The sequence below is a fragment of the Pristis pectinata genome, chromosome 4 (genome assembly GCF_009764475.1).
Source record: "Pristis pectinata isolate sPriPec2 chromosome 4, sPriPec2.1.pri, whole genome shotgun sequence".
Classification (NCBI taxonomy): domain Eukaryota; kingdom Metazoa; phylum Chordata; class Chondrichthyes; order Rhinopristiformes; family Pristidae; genus Pristis; species Pristis pectinata.
The window spans coordinates 92,106,271-92,126,062 of NC_067408.1; the positions used below are offsets into that span (position 1 = coordinate 92,106,271).

The 19,792-nt window shown below is 39.9% G+C and overlaps 1 protein-coding gene across 7 annotated transcripts in view; it reads left to right on the forward strand.

The window, feature by feature from the left end:
- Positions 1–1,828: 1,828 nt before the first annotated feature.
- The window catches only part of wars2 (tryptophanyl tRNA synthetase 2, mitochondrial), a 53,091-nt gene continuing 35,127 nt past the window's right edge, over positions 1,829–19,792 (forward strand). For 2 of the 7 annotated variants that reach the window (XR_007956191.1, XM_052014033.1), the window contains exon 1: positions 2,045–2,144. Coding sequence is in view for 1 of the 7 variants with exons in the window: in XM_052014033.1 (XP_051869993.1) it covers positions 2,058–2,144 (87 nt within the window). In the remaining 6 variants the exon portion in view is untranslated. Of the gene's footprint in view, positions 1,901–2,044; positions 2,249–2,833; positions 2,838–2,948; positions 3,085–19,792 lie in introns of those variants that run through there. The other 5 variants (XR_007956196.1, XR_007956193.1, XR_007956194.1 and 2 more) reach the window with 5 other exon arrangements.

Consider the following 19,792-nt stretch of genomic DNA (forward strand, 5'->3'; position numbering starts at 1 on the left):
TGACACAGGTGGGTGGGGTCTTTGATTATGCTGGCTGCTTCACCAAGGCAGCGAGAGGTAAAGACAGAGTCCATGGAGGGGAGGCTAGTTTCCATGATGCCCTGAACTATGTCCACATCTCTCTGCAGTTTCTTGCGGTCCTGGGCAGAGCAGTTGCCGTACTAAGCTGTGATGCATCCAGATAGGATGCTTTCTATGGTGCATCGATAAAAGTTGGTGAGCGTCAAAGTGGACATACTGAATTTCTTATAACATGAACATATAAAAATGTTTTCTAATGGAAAATTAATTAGTTTCAGATCCTGCCCTTGTGATTATATAAAAAAAGGTATGTTGCATAACATGAGCAGGCATTGCAGTTCTGTAAACATGAGTGAATAGTTTTTAATCACTTAAGAAAGTTGGCAGTTTAAGAAGACTTGGGTCATGTAGAACAGATCCAGCATTAGCTACACTGAGCAGAGATTAAATTTTATTTATTCATTTCATCTTTAGCTCTCTGGTACTGTACATCATTACCAGCCATGTTGTGTGTGAATGTAGCCCCTGTTCTGTAAGGTAGTTTCTAGGTATCTGGGATTTTCCTTACAATCTACAGGCACCCAAAGGGTTGTTTTTAAGTAGGCTGGCACAGTGAATCACTGGATATTTGTGCAGTTATTGTGTAATTGCAGTTAAATGTTGAAAGTTAAGGAAGTTCTATAAAAATAATCTTATTAATTAGGGTGGAAATCCAATTAAAGCAAGTTTATACCATTTCTAGATATTTAAAGAGGCTCCTAGATTTCTAACAACTCAGAATTAGCAGCAAATGAACCAATTTAGTGCTGAAAATAGCCATCAGATTTTCAACACAGGAATTGTATTAACCTTATAATTGAGAAGTATCAGTAATGATGGATAGGTAGATGACCAACCAGAGGTCCAAGCTGGATATGGTAATTCTGGCTGCCTGCATTCTTCCATGATTTATACCATGTCTCAGTGACTGAAGAAGAATTATCCTGTGACCATTGAATGCAGGAGGCCCTCAATGTCCAGAAGGAACTACATACAAAAAACTATGGTACATTGTGTGCACTTTATATATTACTTAGTTTAATGCTTCCCTTCATAGTTAAGTTCTTTAAAAAGTGAGACAGATTTATTATTGATTGATTGAAGTCGCTGTGGTGACCTGGTGCAACTTATAAATTATTTGGACAAAAGCACGAGGCTAGAAGTTTAAAGTGATGAAATATCAGTTAGCTTTAAGGTTAGGAATTTTTTTCAAGTAGTGAGTACTTGTCAAATATATAAATGCAAAGCAAACAGATGCTGTGGGAATTCCTCTTTGATGAATAGGGTCAGAATGGTTTTTCTTGCTTCAATTTTGTGATTTTAAAATAACTCAGGCTGATATTACAGTTTTCACATATTGAAACTGAAACAGTGAAAGATCTTCTGGAGGAATTCGGGTCAAGCAGCATCCGTGGGAGGAAAGGGATTGCCGACGTTTCGGGTCTAAACCCTGCATCAGGATTGACAGTGGAGAGTCCATCTCATCTCCACTCTCAGTCCTGATGCAGGGTTTCGACCCGAAACGCCGACAATTCCTTCCCTCCCACAGATGCTGCTCGGCTCACTGAGTTCCTCCAGCAGATTGTTTCTTGTTCCAGCTTCCAGCATCTGCAGTCTCCGTGAAAGATCTCTGTTTTAAAGCGAGAGCCTGTTCAATGTGCACAGACACCAGTGACAGTCGTGCCATCAGTCCTGGCACCAGAGGAGTGTTTAACCGCGGTGGTGCAGCAGCAGCCAGTCTCCAGCGCAGCTCCCCACCCGGATCCGACGGACGAGCGAACAGGGGCAGCGGCCGGGCCCGGGGCCGCGCCCTGACAACCAGCAGCCTCGGCCGCCGGCTGTAAGTTAAACTCGGCCGCTGCCCTTACAGTTTTCCACCAGGCTCACCTCACCCGTGAGGAGACGCGGCAGACGGGCTCTCCGAGGCGTCCCCTCACGTTGCGTCCGCCGCTGCCGTGCCGACGTCATCCGATCCCGGGCGACCTTTCACCTCCAAGATGGCGGCGCCGGTAGTGAGGAGGATCCTCAGGTTGCCAGCGTTTACCCCTGGGTACCGGTCCTGTAGCGGGGAGACCGGCCCCAAGGTAACTAACTGCCCCCGGGCACCGGTCCTGTAGCGGGGAGACCGGCCCCAAGGTAACTAACTGCCCCCGGGCACCGGTCCTGTAGCGGGGAGACCGGCCCCAAGGTAACCAACTGCCCCCGGGCCCCGGCCTCAAGGTAACTAACTGCGCCCCCCCCCCCCCCGGCTCCGGTTCTACAGCGGGGAGACCGGCCCCGGCCTCGGCCCCAAGGTAACTAACTGGCCCCGGTCCCCGGTCCTACAGCAGGGAGACCGGCCTTGGCCCCAATGTAACTAACTGCCCCCGGGCCCCGGTCCTACAGCGGGGAGACCGGCCCCAAGGTAACCAACTGCCCCCGGGCCCCGGCCTCAAGGTAACTAACTGCCCCCAGGCTCCGGTCCTACAGCAGGGAGACCAGCCCTGGCCTCAAGGTAACTAACTGGCCCCGGTCCTGTAGCAGGAGACCGGCCACGGCCCCCGGTCTGGCTCCAAGGTAACCAACTGCCCCCGGGCCCCGGCCCCAAGGTAACTAACTGCCCCCCAGGCTCCGGTCCTACAGCGGGGAGACCGGCCCCAAGGTAACCAACTGCCCCCGGGCCCCGGCCTCAAGGTAACTAACTGCCCCCGGGCCCCGGTCCTACAGTGGGGAGACCGGCCCCAAGGTAACTAACTGCCCCCGGGCCCAGATCCTGCAGCGGGGAGACCGGCCCCAAGGTTATTACACCCGCGACTTCTGGTCCGAAGGTGTTTAAACCCTCGCCCCCGCAGCGATGCCTCCCTCAAGCCCCTCTGTGTCCACTCCCCCCAACCCCTGGTAACCTCCGGCGCGGACGCCGTCCTCCTGGTCTCAGTGGGAGACGCCCGAGCGCTGCCCAACAGGCGGTTGCGCTGCTCTGGATCCACAGGCTGATTTCTTAAATTATAAAGTCTCAGATGGTTGAATCGTTTTGCTGAAATCCCTGTAAGTCTCAATGGGTTCATAAATTGCAGGGGGTTTGTTATCTATATAATCTGGTCCAAAGCTGCCACCAAAACGCGCGTTAAGGATTCACAATGACATGAATGTAAATGGCATGGACTGGATGGTCAGCATGCCATTTTTACTGCAGCAATTCTAGCGTCCTGTGTGGCTCCTGTTTTGAACTTGCGTGGAGTGTGATGGATTAACTTGAGGTTTCTTAAAATTAATATTGGAGATCCGACTTTGGCTTTGTTGATAAATATTAAGGTCTGTGTTGCTCTGATTTTCCTTGGTGAAATTGATGTAGTACAAGAGGGCTAGCAATTAAACAGATGACATGGTGATACCTTTTTTTTAAAAAAAGGCACTTTACAAAACTCATGCAGAGTAGAGATTTCAACCACTTCTAATAAACACAATCTTATGTACAATACCAACCCTTTTCAGTTAAAGCAAACATGCTCTAAGACTTTGTGTACATCGCAAAGGATTGACCTTATTGACATGTATAAAATCATGATGGATGTGGATAAGGTGAATGCCCACAGTTGTCTTCCCAGGGAAAGGGAATCAAAAAGTAGAGGGCATGGGTTTAAGGTGAGAGGAGAAGATTTAAAAGGGAGCCAAGGAGCAACTTCACACTGAAGATAGTGTGTATATAGAATGAGCTGCCAGAGGAAGTGGGTGAGGCAGGTACGTTAACAATATTTAAAGGACATTTGGACAAGTACATGGATAGAAGAGATTTAAAAGGAAATGCCGAATGTGGGCAAATGGCATTAGCTTAGATGGTCATCTTGGTTGGCCTGGAGGAGTTGGGCCAAAGGACCTGTTTCTGTGCTCTGACTGACTCCATGATTAGATGGTTGGTTTACTTGGTTGCCTTATCGTATTTAGTCCTTCCTGTAAGGTATTCCTTAAAGAGAATATTTCTGGTTGTGCTTCTGGCCCTTGGAGTATACCTGTTTGTAATACTCAAGTCTTGGACAGCTCCTTCAGCTGAATTGGACTGTCAAATTGGATTACTTGTAGGTGCTGTTTGAGGATGCTGACACTTGCATCCAAAGTTGGTGTGGATGGGAGTGTTCCTTCACTGCAGTCCAAAAAAGCCCAGTGATGAAGTAGGTGATGCACGTTTACTGTATGTAAACCCTTTTGCATGTTCCCCATAACACTGTTGTTATTAACCTTTTGTTTGGGGGTCCAGTATCGTGTATATTCACAAGAACACTACGTGCATGCCCCCAGACAAAATGTTACTGCACGATATTCTACCTCTCCCCTACTGTGAAATCTGGGTCTGGCTGCAGTGGATAAGCAGTTGCAGAATGTTCAGTCAAGCTGGACCAACCTTCTCATCTCTTAATTGGATAATCTTTTTACAAGGAACACATTTGACCACAATGCTGTCAGGCAGCTGTCAACCTGAAAAGTGCTTGGAGTCTTGAGGAAATGGGAAAGATCAGATCCCACCAGACATTTGTTGCCATTTGACAAAATGTTTCCACTGGAACTGCCCAACAGGCATGAGGATATAGTCTGGACTGTGGTGAGGAAACGCAGGCATGGTGCGGTTTGTTCAACACGCTCTGCAGCACTGCATGCTGACCTTGAGGCAATGGTGGGAGAGAAATGCATCGGCATCGATTTATCCCTACAACTCAGTAACTCAGGATTCTGTGGACTGTTCCCTGGAACAAACACCAAGCTTTCCTATCCAGCTGGATGAAGATCAAGTCAGTCAGAAAGGCTTTAGTCTGCTTAAAGAAAAGCAAAAAAAATGAACAGTTTGTTATGTTAAATTATTAAAGTTAGTCAGTTTGCACATGACACCAAAATTGATGGTGTGGTGGACAGCAAAGAGGGTCGTCTAAGGTTACAGCAGGATCTAGATCAACTGGCAAAGTGTGCAAAGGAATCGCAGATGGAGTTCAACTCAGACGAGTGAAGTGATGCATTTTGGGAAGTTAAACCAGCATAGGATATGCATGGTGAATGACAGGACTCTGGGGAGTGTCGTAGAACGTAGATGGTGGTGGTAAAGAAGGCATATGGCACGCTTGCCTTAATTGGACTGGGCATTGAGTATAGTAGTTGGGACATCATGTTACAGCTGTATAAGACATTGGTGAGACCACATCGGGAGCACCGTGTGCAGTTCTGGTCACCATACTATAAGAAGGATGTCATTAAGCCAGAGAGGGCACAGAAGAGATTTAAAAAGGTGTTGCCGGGACTGGAGGGCTTGAGTTATAAGGGAGAGACTGGATAGGCAGGGACTGTTTTCCCTGGAGCGAATGAGGCCAAGGGCTGACCTTATAGAAGATTATAAATGCAAGAGGGGCATAGATGAGGTGGATGGCTATTTTCTTTTTCCCAGGGTAGGGGAGTCTAAAACTAAAGGGCATAGGTTTAAGGTGAGAGGGGAAAGATTTAAAGGGGACCTGAGGATCCACTTTTTCTCACAAGGGTGGTCAGTATATGGAACAAGCTGCCAGAGAAGGTGATAGAGGCAGGTACAATTCCAATGTTTAAAAGACACTTGGACAGGTTTAGGATAGGAAAGGTTTAGAGGGAAACACGAGATTGCTGAAGCTGGAATCTGGTTCGGCAGAGATGCAAGAGACTGCAGATGCTGGAATCTGGAGTAGCAAAGGATCTGCTGGAGAAACTTGGAAAGTTGAGCAGCATCTGTGGGAGGCAGAGGAATTGTTGACGTTTGTGGTTGAAACCATACATCAGGGATACGGGCCCAATGCAGAAAATGGAACTAGCTCAGGAAGGTACCTTGGTGGGCAAGGACAAGTTGGGCCAAAGATGGACAAAGGAATAGCAGTATAACTCTAAATTAAGGTGTTGATTGAAGGTGTAACATTAGAATATAAAAATAGAAGCAGGAATAGACCATTTGGCCTCTTATTGCCAGCTGTTCTCTTAAATAAGATCAGGGTTGATCTTTCCTGCACCAATCCCATATCCCTTGATTCCATTAATATCCAAAACCTCAAGAGGGCAACTTTTTAAAAAGAAACACACAAGCAGTCATTCACATTTTGTTTGCTAAATTGCAAAATATTCCATAAACACTTCAATGCAGATGAATATTTTCTGTAAGTATATTACAGTTGTGACAGTTGTATTAATATTACTTGTTAAATTTAAGCCCTTTTCTCTGATTGTAATTTGAATAGTAGCTGATTCTCGTAAATCTTTTCTGCAACCTCTCCAAGGCCTCTGCACCCTTCCTATAGTGTAATGACCAGCTGTGGTTGAACCAGTGCTTTATAAAAAATCATCATAACTTCTTGCTTTTGCAATCAATGTCTTTACGTATAAAGCCCAGGATCTCGTGTGTTTCTTCGATCATTTTCTCAACCTGTCCTGCTACCTTCAAAACTTGATGTCTATTTGGACCCAGGTGTCTATTCATATATTCTTCCCAACAAAATGCATCATTTCAGACTTTTCTGTGTTGTCTCATTTGCCACATCTGCATCCATTCCACCATCGTTGTCACGTGAAGGCTATCACTTTTCTCATCATAATGTTCTCATCATGCTAAAGCCATTTTGTGCTATCTGCATATTTTGAAATTGTTTCCTCAAATGTACATTCAAATCCAGATCATATTGGATAGAGCAGTAGTTCTACCACCAATCACTGGGAAACACCACTGTATATTTTCCTCAAGTTCAAAAATCAATATTTCACCACAGCAATTCATTTTTTGTCCCTTATCCAATACATCTGTCCCTTCTATTTAACAAGCTTCAGTCCTTCTGACAAGCTTGTTATGTGGCATTTTCTTAAAATATATTTAAGTGACTTATAGATGTACTTCTGATTTAAAAGCTGTCTAATATTTGTACAGCTAGTGAAATCTGACATTTCTTTAAATTACTAATTTTTAAATAAAACTAGATAAGACTTTAAAACAAATAGTTTGTTGGGAGGGTTCAGAGGCGGGGAAATTTGTAAAGTTAAAGAGAGAACAAGGCAATAGTGCAGGGTACTGAAATGGGTAATGAAAATTCAAGTCTGTCAGGGAGAGTCAGAGCATACAAACAAAAGTCTATCTCCAAGTAGAGTCAGAGCATGGAAAAATCCGTAACAAGAAAGGCGTGTATAGAATCAAATGGCTACAATTTAATAGCCACTACAAAGACATAATTGCAAGGTGGCCAAGGCTGGAAATTCTAGGATACTTAAAATTTAGAAGAGACATGAAAAATAAAACAATGCAAAGGGTAGTCCAGATAAAGATGATAAAGAAAAAAAAATCAAAGCATGTAAAAGTCAAATGGAATCAGTTTGGATAGGACTAAGATACATCAAGGGGCATAAACATTGGGAATTGTCTTTAGGCCCCCATACAGTGGTGATGTAGGGTATGCTGTAAGTGGAGAAACTGGAGGTGTATGAAATGGGTAATAGAATAATCAAGGAGACTTTATATAAAGAAAGTGGTTTTATTCAATCTGAATCCAGGTTCTTCAAACTAAACTGAACAAAGCAAACTACAAAAGTATGAGCTGAAAGTTGGCAATAGTATATTGGGAAACTAAATTTAAAGGTATGACAGTGAAAAAGCAGTGAAAAAGTGAAAAAAATAGCACATCGTGTAAAACAAACATATTCCTTTAAAGCATAAAGACCTAACAAGCTCCAGCTAACAAGGAAAGTTAAAGCTAGTGTTAGATCAAAGGAAAGGCTGATAATGTTGCCAACATGAGCAATAAGCCTGAGGAATGGGGTGATTTCAGAATTCAGCAGAGGAGGAGGATGGTATTGGTAAGGAAAGTAAAAGCAAAATACAAGAAGGATCAGAAGCAGATTGTAAAAGCTTCTACAGATCTATAAAAAGAAAAAGATCAATAAAAGTTAATGCAGGTCCCTTACAAACTGAGACAAGAAAAATTATAATGGGGAATTAGTAAGGAGCAGATAAATTCAATACTTTGTGCTTCATGAAAGAAAACATAAAATACCACTCAGAAATAGTGCAGAACAACAAAGGTAACAGGCTTAGATTTTTATTGTATGGTAGAATTACCATGTGCATTAGAATGCACAATTCCTGCTTCTGTTTGTTTTCACATTCTTGTGAATATCCCTGAATAGCATTTAGCTGTCTTCTCTTGGAGAACCACTGGCTTATTTCTGTTTCTGAAGCTGATTTTTTTTTGAAAAATGATTGAAGATTAATCTGTAATGGAAGTGAAGGAATGCAATTTCAATGAGTACATATGGAAATATTTTTAAGGGCAAACAATCAATGGAAAATATAATAAAGATTTGCATTTTTCAAAAGTCCATAGTATCCACGAAAACTGAAAATTGGCTCAAATTTATATTGCATTAAAACAAATAAGCAATAATTCCTATTCAATATCCATTTTAAAATGAGGAACCGATTGTATCCCCGATGGTCCTATTGGGAAGTTGGTGTATTACCACATATTACAATCTGTACAAATTTAAAACAAAAACACACACATTTGTAAAATAAGTGTGTTTAAAAATATTAATTTAGACATGGAGGAATCAACTTGCCTCTAATTACATAATCCACTATGTCCAGCAACACTTTCTAACCCCATCATACATACCCCTAACAATATTCTCAATCATGAGGTCATATGAAGACTTAGTTATCTGTTGCTTTTCTGTCCCTCAATTATACTTTATGTTTTCCCATATTCCTAGAGTCCAGAAGTAACTGAGTATAAGTGAAAAGAGTGAAAGAAAAGAAATAAGATCAAAATCAAAACATGCAAACTGAGTACTATACCAGAAAACCATGAGGGTGGAAACAAGGCAGGGTTGAGAAAAAGCTTTGAGAATAGAGTCATGCTTTTATTTGTGCTGCAGAATATATGAACTAGATGCAACTTTGCACTTAAGCCTTGATTCTTTAATTAGGCCCTCCTATGCTACTGTCTCTGTACTACGTGCTATCCTCTTACCATTTTAGTTTTGCTGTCAACTTTCAAATTTAAGAAAAATGGTCAGCAACATTGCATGAAATGTACAGATAATTGTCAAAACTGCTAAATACAGTGCCTGAACTTGCTCTAAAAGAATTAAGGCAGACTGATGACAAATAGAGTAGGCACAGAAGGTGTATGTGTTCCAAAATACTTAAGCTTCACCGTTATAATTCTGCAGGGAATTTGCCATAGACTGTCTTTGCTCTACAGATTTAAGTTTAACATAAAGCCTGATATTCTGTGTGTAAGAAAGTCAACCTCTGTCAAATTTATATGGATAATGGTTTTAGCATTACCAACATTTTGAATAAAATGTTAGGATTTTTAAAAAAAAAACTAAAATCTAAAACAAGAAATACATTTGCACGGAGTGAAAGTCCACTGTTCAAATTTGTTCAGAGTAAGCATTTCAAAGTCCCAGCTTTGGTCTTTTCAGAACTATGATTTTAAAAAAACTACAGTAACAGATTGAAGAAATACTGCTACCATATTGAATAGACTTTCTCATCTGTCTTGTATTCTGTGGGGGGAGGGGGCGTGGAGGAAAGAGCTTTCTGTTTCCAACAACCAATGATTGTAATGAACTGCAAAACAATATTCAAGTATTTACTGATTTCAAAATTGACCGTATGTTTTACTGGGATATATTTGTATATTAGTAACTGGGTTTGTATAAGGATAGCAGGTTATTTTTAAACTTAAGTATTTGAAAATGTGTACAATATGTGTTTGATCACAGTGGGACACTGCTATTAACTAGCCACTATTGAAAGAGTTATATATACTTTGAGTATTGGACTGTACTCTTGCTAAATGCCGTTGAGACTAGTTCAACTTCGGTTTTGTGCATATGATACTTTCAGTCCTCCACATTCATCTTTTTTGTTGTGCATCTCTTTTTATTTTGTATTTCTGCCTGGAATGTTTTTTTTCTGTCATTTCCTTTTTGTTATTTAACAATTGTCATTTTGCTTGCCAAAATAATTTAAAGAGCCTGTCTTTGCCCTCTCTCCCTCCCTCCTTTCCCAGAATTATTTATATGAACATTTAATTACAGCCAGATCTTAAGGTTAAAATAAAAAGTGGGTCTCCCCAACACTATAACAAGTACCAAATAAAACATCAACCCTAACATTACCAGGCTTTTCAATTTTGAGACCTTTTATTTATTTACTGTAAATTTGACTTAAGAATGAAAAAATGTATGTTTACTTGTAACTTAAAATCTGTTAGGCTAGTGATATTGCTTGACATTAGCTTTCAGGAACCATGTGTTGTACAGATACTTTTGAGGACAATATGGGAAGTATTGTACATCCCACAAAAAGGAATGTCTTACAGTTCACCAGCCATAAACAGTGGGTATTTTCCTCATAGACTGAAGAAGTTGTACATCCAGAAAATTGGACATGTACAAGTTATCTTTCTACTTATAGCAGGCAGTCTTTTTTTTAAGGTTTTCTAAACTACCTGAACACACATTCCAAAGGTATAAGGTTGTTCAGGGTGCTTGCTCTCCCGGTTATGGATATAATAAATAGACAACAAGCAATTATTTGTCTTGAGTAAATAATTTATGTTATTGCAAGGATTCTTAGTAGATGAGCATTAGGAGACCCATATGATTGATCCAGAAACAAGTCTGGATCCCACCATCTAGGCAGTTTAATTCAAGTAATAAACTCAATCTGAAATAAAAAGCTAGTGCCAATAGTAGTAATCCTGAAACTCCCAGACTATCGTAAAAACTCATCTGGTTCATAAATAGTCTTCAGGGAAAGAAATCTGACATCCTTGCCCACTCAGGCTTGTGTGTGGTTGATTCTTAACCGCAGCCTGAAATGGCTGAGCAAGCCATTCAGTTCAGGGGGCCATGAGGGACTATTAGTTCTTCAGTTAATTGTTGTTCAAACAGCCAAGAGATTGGACTTCAGTGTTATACAAGGATTACACCTCTAATAGAATGAATGTGTTGTGCACACACTGGTAAGCATCTTTTTGTATTTGAATGGAGTTTACAATTTGCACTGAAATAATAACTAATTTTGTTAAATTTCTTATCGCATGTAAAAGTAGTATTTTACTGCTGTAATTATTATATTAAAGTTCAATAGCTCAGAAGCAATAGTGTTTGTAAATGAATAATCTACAAAATATGTTTTCCCTCTGGTATTTATGTTATGCTCAGTTTTCTGTACCAAACTACTTTTAAAACAAAAACATTTATTTCCTCTCTCTCTCTCATTAAAAAAAAATTCTAGAATGTTGAATCATGAAACAACACAGGATCAAACCATGAACTGTAACTCAATGTAATATTAGAAACACCAGGAGAGCTGTCCCAAGTGTCTTGGCATAATGGGAGGAAAATCTGGTAATAGGTATAAAATGAATATGGTATTGTTTAGGAGCATGCTATAATATTGTAAATTCAATAATTGGACCACTCTCTGTCCTTCACAAATCAAATGAAATTCAGTTGGAACAGGAAAAAATATGCTCTTGACAATAAGATTTAGAAACAAATATTTCTAATAAATGGGAAACTGATGCTGAGGAATGCTTGCTCCTTCATGAGACCAGACCTGCCAGTGCAGAATCAAAGGTGAGGTTGGAACTGATGGTACAACTTCAGATTTAACTTGTGACATTTTAGCTATTGGTTGAATTGTAAAGCTCTAAGAAGTAGTTAAAACATTGATATTGCCTGGTCAGGATATGAGTTAATTGTGTATCTTAAATGTACTTTATTCTCTGTTACTGGAGTATTACTTAAAGTTCTGTCCCGTTCCATAATTGTACTGAATCTGGTGCTGTATTTAGAAGCTGAATGAGTATCTCACAAGTGCCTTAAAATGTTATAGATGCCTATGTCTCATTAGCTTCCAATAGAGGGGTTATTTCGTTAAAAAGACAGATATTTCAAGTGCCACAGCTGTTTTTGGAATATTTCAATACCTCGTTTATGTGAATGAACTCACAGAGACAACTATAAAATTAATAAAAAATCAAGATTATTTAAATAGGCTAGCTAAATTTTGATGTTTTTTAAACTTGAATTTGGGTAAAAATCTCTTGCAACATGTACTTCGTCAGTTTAATGCTAACGTCAGATATTTATTATTATAAAAGTAATCAGCTATTAATTGTTAAAAAAGCAAACAAAAATGCTGAGTAATGATGTAGAATTTGCTGGAACAGAGGCTCTCTCATCGCGGTAGTTCAACTTGTTCTTTCATCCTTCAGTTCAATTTTTATTAAGTATAATGTGGTGAGGAGAGCACACCTCCTGGGACTTTGGTGAATGACAGAGTCAACCCTCCTCCTCCTTAAGCAATAAAATTCAAGAATGGAGAAAAGAAAGCTGGTATCTTGGAGGAGGGTATATGGCAAGTTAGAACATAATTAGGAGTAATGGCTTTCTGGGAAGGAAATCTGCCATCTTTGTCCTATTAAGCCTATAAGCAACTCCATGCATACTAAACTTGACTTTTAACTGCCCTCAGAAGTAGCCAAGATGCCGCTCAGTTAATTGACCTATTAGGAATGGACAATAAATATAGTTGTACTTTTGAACAAATAAGGAGAAAGTGAATTTGAAAGAGGGAAAGACAAAATTGTGTGGAGAGGGGAAAAAAGAACGATTGAAAGAAGTTTAAACATAATGTTAAAAAAACTATGCAAACTATTCATTACCTGCAAGAATGCAATTCCATAATTTCAGTTGTGCCCTTTCTAAGCTGGCAAAGCCAGCACTTATTGCCAATCCCTAGTTATTTTTGAGGAAGTAGGAGTCAGCAACCTTCTTGAACAACTGAAATCCTTCTTGTGAAGGTACTTCCAACAATGCTATTGGGATGAGAATATTGGAACTTAGACCCAGCAATGATGAAAGAACTGCAACATGTTTCCATGTTAGGATGTGTATGACTTGGAGTGGTGTTCCCATGTGCTTGAAGACCTTTTCCTTCCTGATGATAGGGGTCACGGGTATGAAAGCTGCTGTCAGAGTAGCCTTGGTGAGTAACTGCAGTGCATTTTGTAAACAGTATACTCTACAGCCATCGTGTACCAGTGGGGGGAAGCGAATGAATACTTGGAAAGATGAATGGGGTACCAATCAAGCAGGTTGCTTTATCCTGGACAGTGTTGAGCTTTTCCTTGAGTGTTGTTGGAGCTGGAGTCCCATAACACTCCTGACTTGTATATATTGGGAAGTCTTTGGGGTGTCAGGAAGTGAGTCACTTGGTGCAGGGTAACCAGCTTCTGACCTGCTCTTGTAGCCATAGTATTTATATGCTGTTCCTAACATTTTGTATATAAAACAGCATTTTTCTTAACAGTTATTAAAGTCTTGCTTATTGAGGCTAATGGTAAATCAATCAGCAAATTGTGAAGCACAAATTGCAAGCTATCTGTTTCTCTTCACTTTTGATGTATCGCTACACAGTTATAATGACTGCACATGAATTTGCTGTTATTTTTGCCCATGATTTCTGGGCCAATGAATAATGACGATTCACAAAGTATAATGCTAAAAAGATTTTAAGGCATGCTCAACTTCAGTTGGTAGACAAGGGATGTGCTCTTTGTAGAGATGTGCTACAGGATGTAGAGGGACAGGTGCATCAGTTCCTATATCATGTCTGTTACACTAGATTTGCACTATCCTTGTTTTAATGTTTCTGAATGTTATCTGTTTTTGTTTTGCTAACTTTTGAATTTAGCTTCAGGAGGTTAGTGCATAAATTTAACCATAGCTTCAGGAGGACAATTTATAAATGCACATTCACATACATCTACCTTTTCCACATTGTGAATTGCAGTGATCCTGATGGTGCTGAAGTGATTGCAGCTGTTCAGAATGAAATGTGGTATGATGCTGGCTCGAATTGACTTGAACCTACTCTTTCTTCCATTGCTAAATGTAGTTGGACTCTCAAGCCTGTCACTCCCACATTCACACTACTGACCACTTTCAAAGTTAGGAACACTGTCAGCCATTTTCAGATTTTCTCCTGCAAATCCAGTAGCTAATTGTCTCTGAAATATTTCTGCCACACCAGAATGGTCGTGCGTGGGCATGGTGTCAGTGCAAAATAATTTATTTCAGCAATATGATAAAAATGAGTTAAAATCTCTTACCATTTAGAAGAAATAGTTGTAATCATTTATATTTCCTCCTGAATTGTACTGCCACTTCAAGTCTTATTCTGCATTAGTATTCACTTCTTTCTGTCACACAAGATTAGCTCCAGGGTGTAATCCAGAAATGGGTCATGTCAGAAATCTGTTCTGGAGAGGAGCCCATGTTTAAATGGGAAATGCTGGAAATAGATAACAAAGTTTGCCAGCATCTGGAAAGAAATGGCTGGGTTAGTGCTTTGGATGTGAGCCCTTTGTCACAGAAATGAGTTTTACCCAGCCTCTTTAGATTGACCCACTGTACATTGCCAGTATTTCTTGTTCTTGTTTTCTAGTTTGTATAGTCTGGAATTTCTATTGTAATATTGTATAAGGTGGAAGTTAAGTAGGGGCAGAAAATAATAGTATGCTATTTAATTTCTTCGATTGTACCATCGCTGCTTTAGAACTTGCACACTTTCTCCAGATTGTGAATTTTTAAGTTATCCTTTTTTGTAGCATTATAACTAAACTTATCCTGTGAAATTTCATAGCAATCTTTAGATTAACTTCTTTCCTTGATGTTTGAAATTTGTTCAAGACTTTGTGACACTCAATTTGCATTGAGACAACATAAACCAAAAATGTTTGTAAGCCTTTTTTTTGGTGCGTTAAATAAATTAAAGTAGTCCCAGCATCTAAGTAACAAAATCAATCTTGTGTGCTGGAGCAACAAACAAATGATGCAGAGTTTCAACTCGAAACATTGACAATTCCTTTCCTCCCACAGATGCTGCTCGACCTGCTGAGTTCCTCCAGCACATTGTTTGTTGCTCCAGGTTACAGCATCTGCAGTCTCTTGTGTCTCCTGTGTGGTGTATTGCTGAAGGCACATTATAGCTGCTGAGTTTTGTGTCCAGAATTCCAGTGTTATTTTTGTTTTCTCTCTCTCCTCTGTTCTCATTCATCTCCTATTTGCATCTCCTGCAGACATATCAGCTGGGATCAACATGCTTTCACCACCCTCTCAGCAGACACCAGCACGTACATGTGCAGTTGCTGCTGATTCTCTAGGGAAATTATAACACTGAAATACATTAAGAGTATCTTGTGGTTGAATACTGATTGTTATAAGGCAAATATCAATGGTGGGAGCAGTTTGTGGTATTGTTTGCATTATATTGCACATCACTGAACCTATGCCTGCACTATTTAAAAAGTAATTGAACTTTTAATTTTGGTTATAAGTAGTTTCACATCTGCAACAGTTTCTACTGAAGTCAGAAGAGGTCTTTTAACTTCAAGGTCAGATATATTGTGATTTGCTAATATAAACATTAGTACTGAACTTGGCTTTTTCTTTGCATAGAAAAGCTTTCTACAGAATAATCAAGCAATAGTCTGATAAAGTTGTCCTGTTAGTATTATGCATTTTAAATAATGTCTTCCACCATAATCCTTGGGCATGACCTGCACAACTGGCAGTGTGATCTAGAAGAGGTGTTACTGTAGTGGAATAGCATTAGGAGGGGGCAACCCTGGAAATCTTCAACATTGACTCCAGACTCCTTTTTTATTTACGTGTAACATTTCAATATACCTTTATCATACTTTGAATTTTTGTAATGCATGCTCCATAGCTTTCCATTTCTCTACTCTATTATTGTGACTACTGCTATGACACTGAAGTGTTTGGCCTGTGGTCTTGTGGTATGGGCCCACACATTTTCCTTGCAGCATTTTTCCACTCTTGAAAAATGCAAATGAACAGAGGTACTGTTCTAACCAGGTTTTCTAATGTGAGAATGTACAAAGAATAGAGATGAAAAGAAAAATACCAACTGACAAAGTGCTAGCAATGTGAAGCACCTGTGTCAACACTGGAAACAGAAAAGTAGGTGAATATTTTGGGTTGGAATCTTCATCATGTGAAGATCTATCCTAAACTGTTGATGAGCCTGTTCCACTTCAACATGCTTTGAGTTGATAACTTGATCTACCAACCTTGCCTTTTAGTATACTTTCTTTCAACAAATTGGACATTTCATGGATTGTTTTATTTTTTTTTGCTGGTTTATAAATGTTGTCCTGTAATTCTCTGAAGGTTAATGCATTCCAGTGACTCTGCCAGATGAGGCATGTGACGCCAGAAATTTATGGAGTGCTAACTTAAATCACAGTTCCCTAGGTATATATAAAAATGAATGATTTCATTTAAAAAAGCAACTTTGCTAATTGTGAATCAGTCCATTTGTCGTAATGTAATTTGGGGTTTCATCAGCACACAATGCAGAGTTTTAAGCCATTGTCAGAAACTCCATTAGAAATAAGAAAAATTGCAAATAATAGTGGTGCTATTCAGGATTTATTACAGAAGCTTAACCAGGGGACTCTTAAACCTCATTAGAAACTGGTTTGTGAAGATTTTGAGGTAAGTTGTTCTTGTTGGCAGCAGGGTTCCTGGAAGATTGCCAAGCACATTCACTGCAGCACTTCATTACAACAAGAATGACAAAGTCCAATTTGTGATTCTCCTTCCAGTCTAAAGCATGAATCAAGTCGGGGTGCTGATTAATTAAAAAATTTACACATAGTAAAATCTCTTTCTATGCTAGTTGGATCAGTCCAAAGTTCTTTTGGGGTTGATTATCGTCCTATTCATGTCAGTGGTCCACATAAATGCAAGTCTCTGTGGACATAAGATTAGTATTTAGCCACCGGGTGTTATTCTTTTTAATGGGCAGGTCAAATGGTTTCAATGAACTGTAAAAGTCAAGTTTAGTACTAAAATTTATAATAGCAAATCACAGTAATTCTGACTTTAAAGAGTTGAAAATAAGAACAGTTTTGCAGACTTGAATTGAAAATCTGAAATAAAAAATAATGTTGGAAATGTTCTCCAGCAGATTTAACTGGCCATTCATCTCATTGCTATCAAGAACTAATACAATTGGCATCCATGTTGTCACTTGTTTACTAAACGTAAACACTTTGCCCTGTCTACTAATCTCTTCTCAGCCTCATCAAGCCTAACTTTATCCACTTTTGCTTTCCAATATGCTTCCTACTTTCCTTCATCCTGGGCCTTCTGTATGTGGCCCTGTTTCTCTGACCTTTCACTGGCAATACAACCTCATATGGAGCTCCCTTTATAAATCCTTATGACCTGCTTTTCTCTCTCCAGCTTTAAAATTATTTTCTGAACACAATCTAACCCCTTCGGCACGTATTCCCTTCACCGCTTTCTGCCAAGTACTATGGATAGTTTCTCCATTAAATATATTTCTGTCCAGTTGTGCTTTTTAATGAAGGCTACATTTTTATCTGATGTCAGTGTAATTGGTGCAAAAGTTTGCAGAATTTAATGTGCCAATTATGAAATGCATAACTTAGATTTCTTTTGCATTAATTTTTAGACAAAAAATGCACTATAGGCAGACCCAGTCCACAGGTCTGCTATAACAGGTCACACCCCCAAAGTGAATTTGTCACCCCTGACTTTCTGTTAATTGTGGTTAATTGTAGGCCTCTGGAAATTATCTTGGAACTTATAAATTCAAGGATGGTAATGGGTACATTTTGGTTGAAAGAATTTTTTTTAACTTTACAAAGAAACTGTTTATTGTAGCTAGCAAATAGTCTTATACGTATTTTGGAAGCCATTTTCAATCTTTTTAAAATCTCCTTGCTCTTTGGTGACAGATTGACACAAAGATTTACATGATAACCCCATTTTTAGCTCCTTGCCACTTTGAAATATATCAAGGATTTTCTTTTCATAATATGCACTTTCAAACACAGCCCTATTTGTGCTGGTTCATGGCAGATTTTATACTCAGCAATGCGCAAATTAGTTACAGCAGACATTTAGCAAAGAGAAAACAAGCTAATCACACCAAGGTAGAAACCCCATTCCATAAAGTCTGAAGACTCGTGCCACAGGAAAAAAAAGTGCTCCAGATAAATGTTGCTTCTCTTGTGGGGTTTTGAGGGTGCAAGGGCTTAAATGAGCACTTGTAGTGTTATTATGAACTTAGGTCAAAAGCATCCCATAAGGGAGAATTCTACAGTTTCTTATATAGGTAAAATTTGTTAAGATGTATAAACTCAAATATTTCTAGTTTTATTTTAGAAGTAAATTACATGCTGATGGTCTGGTGTACTGCATTAACAATGTACTTACGTTATATAAGTGAGTCTTACCTTAGTGGTGGGCAAATTACTGGAGAAGATTCTTAGAGACAGGATTTATGGGCATTTAGAGAAGCATAGGCTGATTAGGGACAGTCAGCATGACTTTGTGAGGGGCAGGTCGTGCCTCATGAGCCTGATTGAATCCTTTGAGGATGTGACAAAGCACATTGAAAGTAGGGCAGTGGATGTGGTGTACGTGGATTTTAGTAAGGTGTTTGATAAGGATCCTCATGGAAGGCTTATTCAGAAAGTCAGGAGGCATGGGATCCAGGGAAACTTGATTCTGTGGATTCAGAATTGGTTCGCCCTTAGAAGACAGAGGGTGGTGGTAGATGGAGTGTATTCTGCCTGGAGGTCGGTGACCGGTGGTGTTGCGCAGAGGTCTGTTCTGGGACCCCTGCTCTTTGTGATTTTTATAAATGACTTGGATGAGGATGTGGAAGGGTGGGTTAGTAAGTTTGCTGATGATAGAAAGGTTAGTGGTGTTGTGGATAGTATAGAAAGTTGCTGTAGATTACAACAGGATATTGATAGAATGCAGAGCTGGGCTGAGAAGTGGCAGATGGAGTTCAGCCTGGATAAGTGTGAAGTGATACACTTCGGGAGATCGAATTTTAAGGCAGAACTGAAGGTTAATGGCGGGACTCTTTGCAGTGTGGAGGTACAGAGGGATCTTGGGGTCCATGTCCAAAGATCCCTCAAGGTTGCCGTACAGGTCGATAGGGTTGTTAAGAAGGCATATGGAGTGTTGGCCTTCGTTATTCAGGGTATTTTCAAGAGCTGTGAGGTGATGTTGCAACTCTATAGAACTCTGGTCAGACCACACTTGGAGTATTGTGTTCGGTTCTAGTCGCCTCATTATAGAAAGGATGTGGAAGAGGGGGTGCAGAGGAGATTTACCAGGATGCTGCCTGGATTGGAGAGTGTGTCTTATGAGGATAGGTTGAGTGAGCTAGGGCTTTTCTCTAGAGAGAGGGAGGATGAGAGGTGACGATAGAGGTGTACAAGATGATAAGAGGCATAGATCAAGTGGACAGTCAGAGACTTTTTCTCAGGGCGACAATGGCTAACACGAGGGGATGTAATTTTAAGGTGATTGGCGGAAGGTATAAGGGGGATATCAGGGGTAAGTTTTTTACATAGAGAGCGGTGGGTGCGTGGAACGCTCTGTCGGCAGAGGTTGTGGGGGCAGATACATTAGGGACATTTAAGAGACTCTTAGACATATGAATGATAGAGAAATGGAGGGCTATGTTGGAGGGAAGGGTTTGATAGATATTAGAGCAGGACAAAATGTCAGCACAACATCATGGGCTGAAGCGCCTGTACTGTGCTGTAGTGACCTATGTTCATGTTCTATGTAATATTTGCATTTTCTCTTTGCAACAAAATTAATTCCT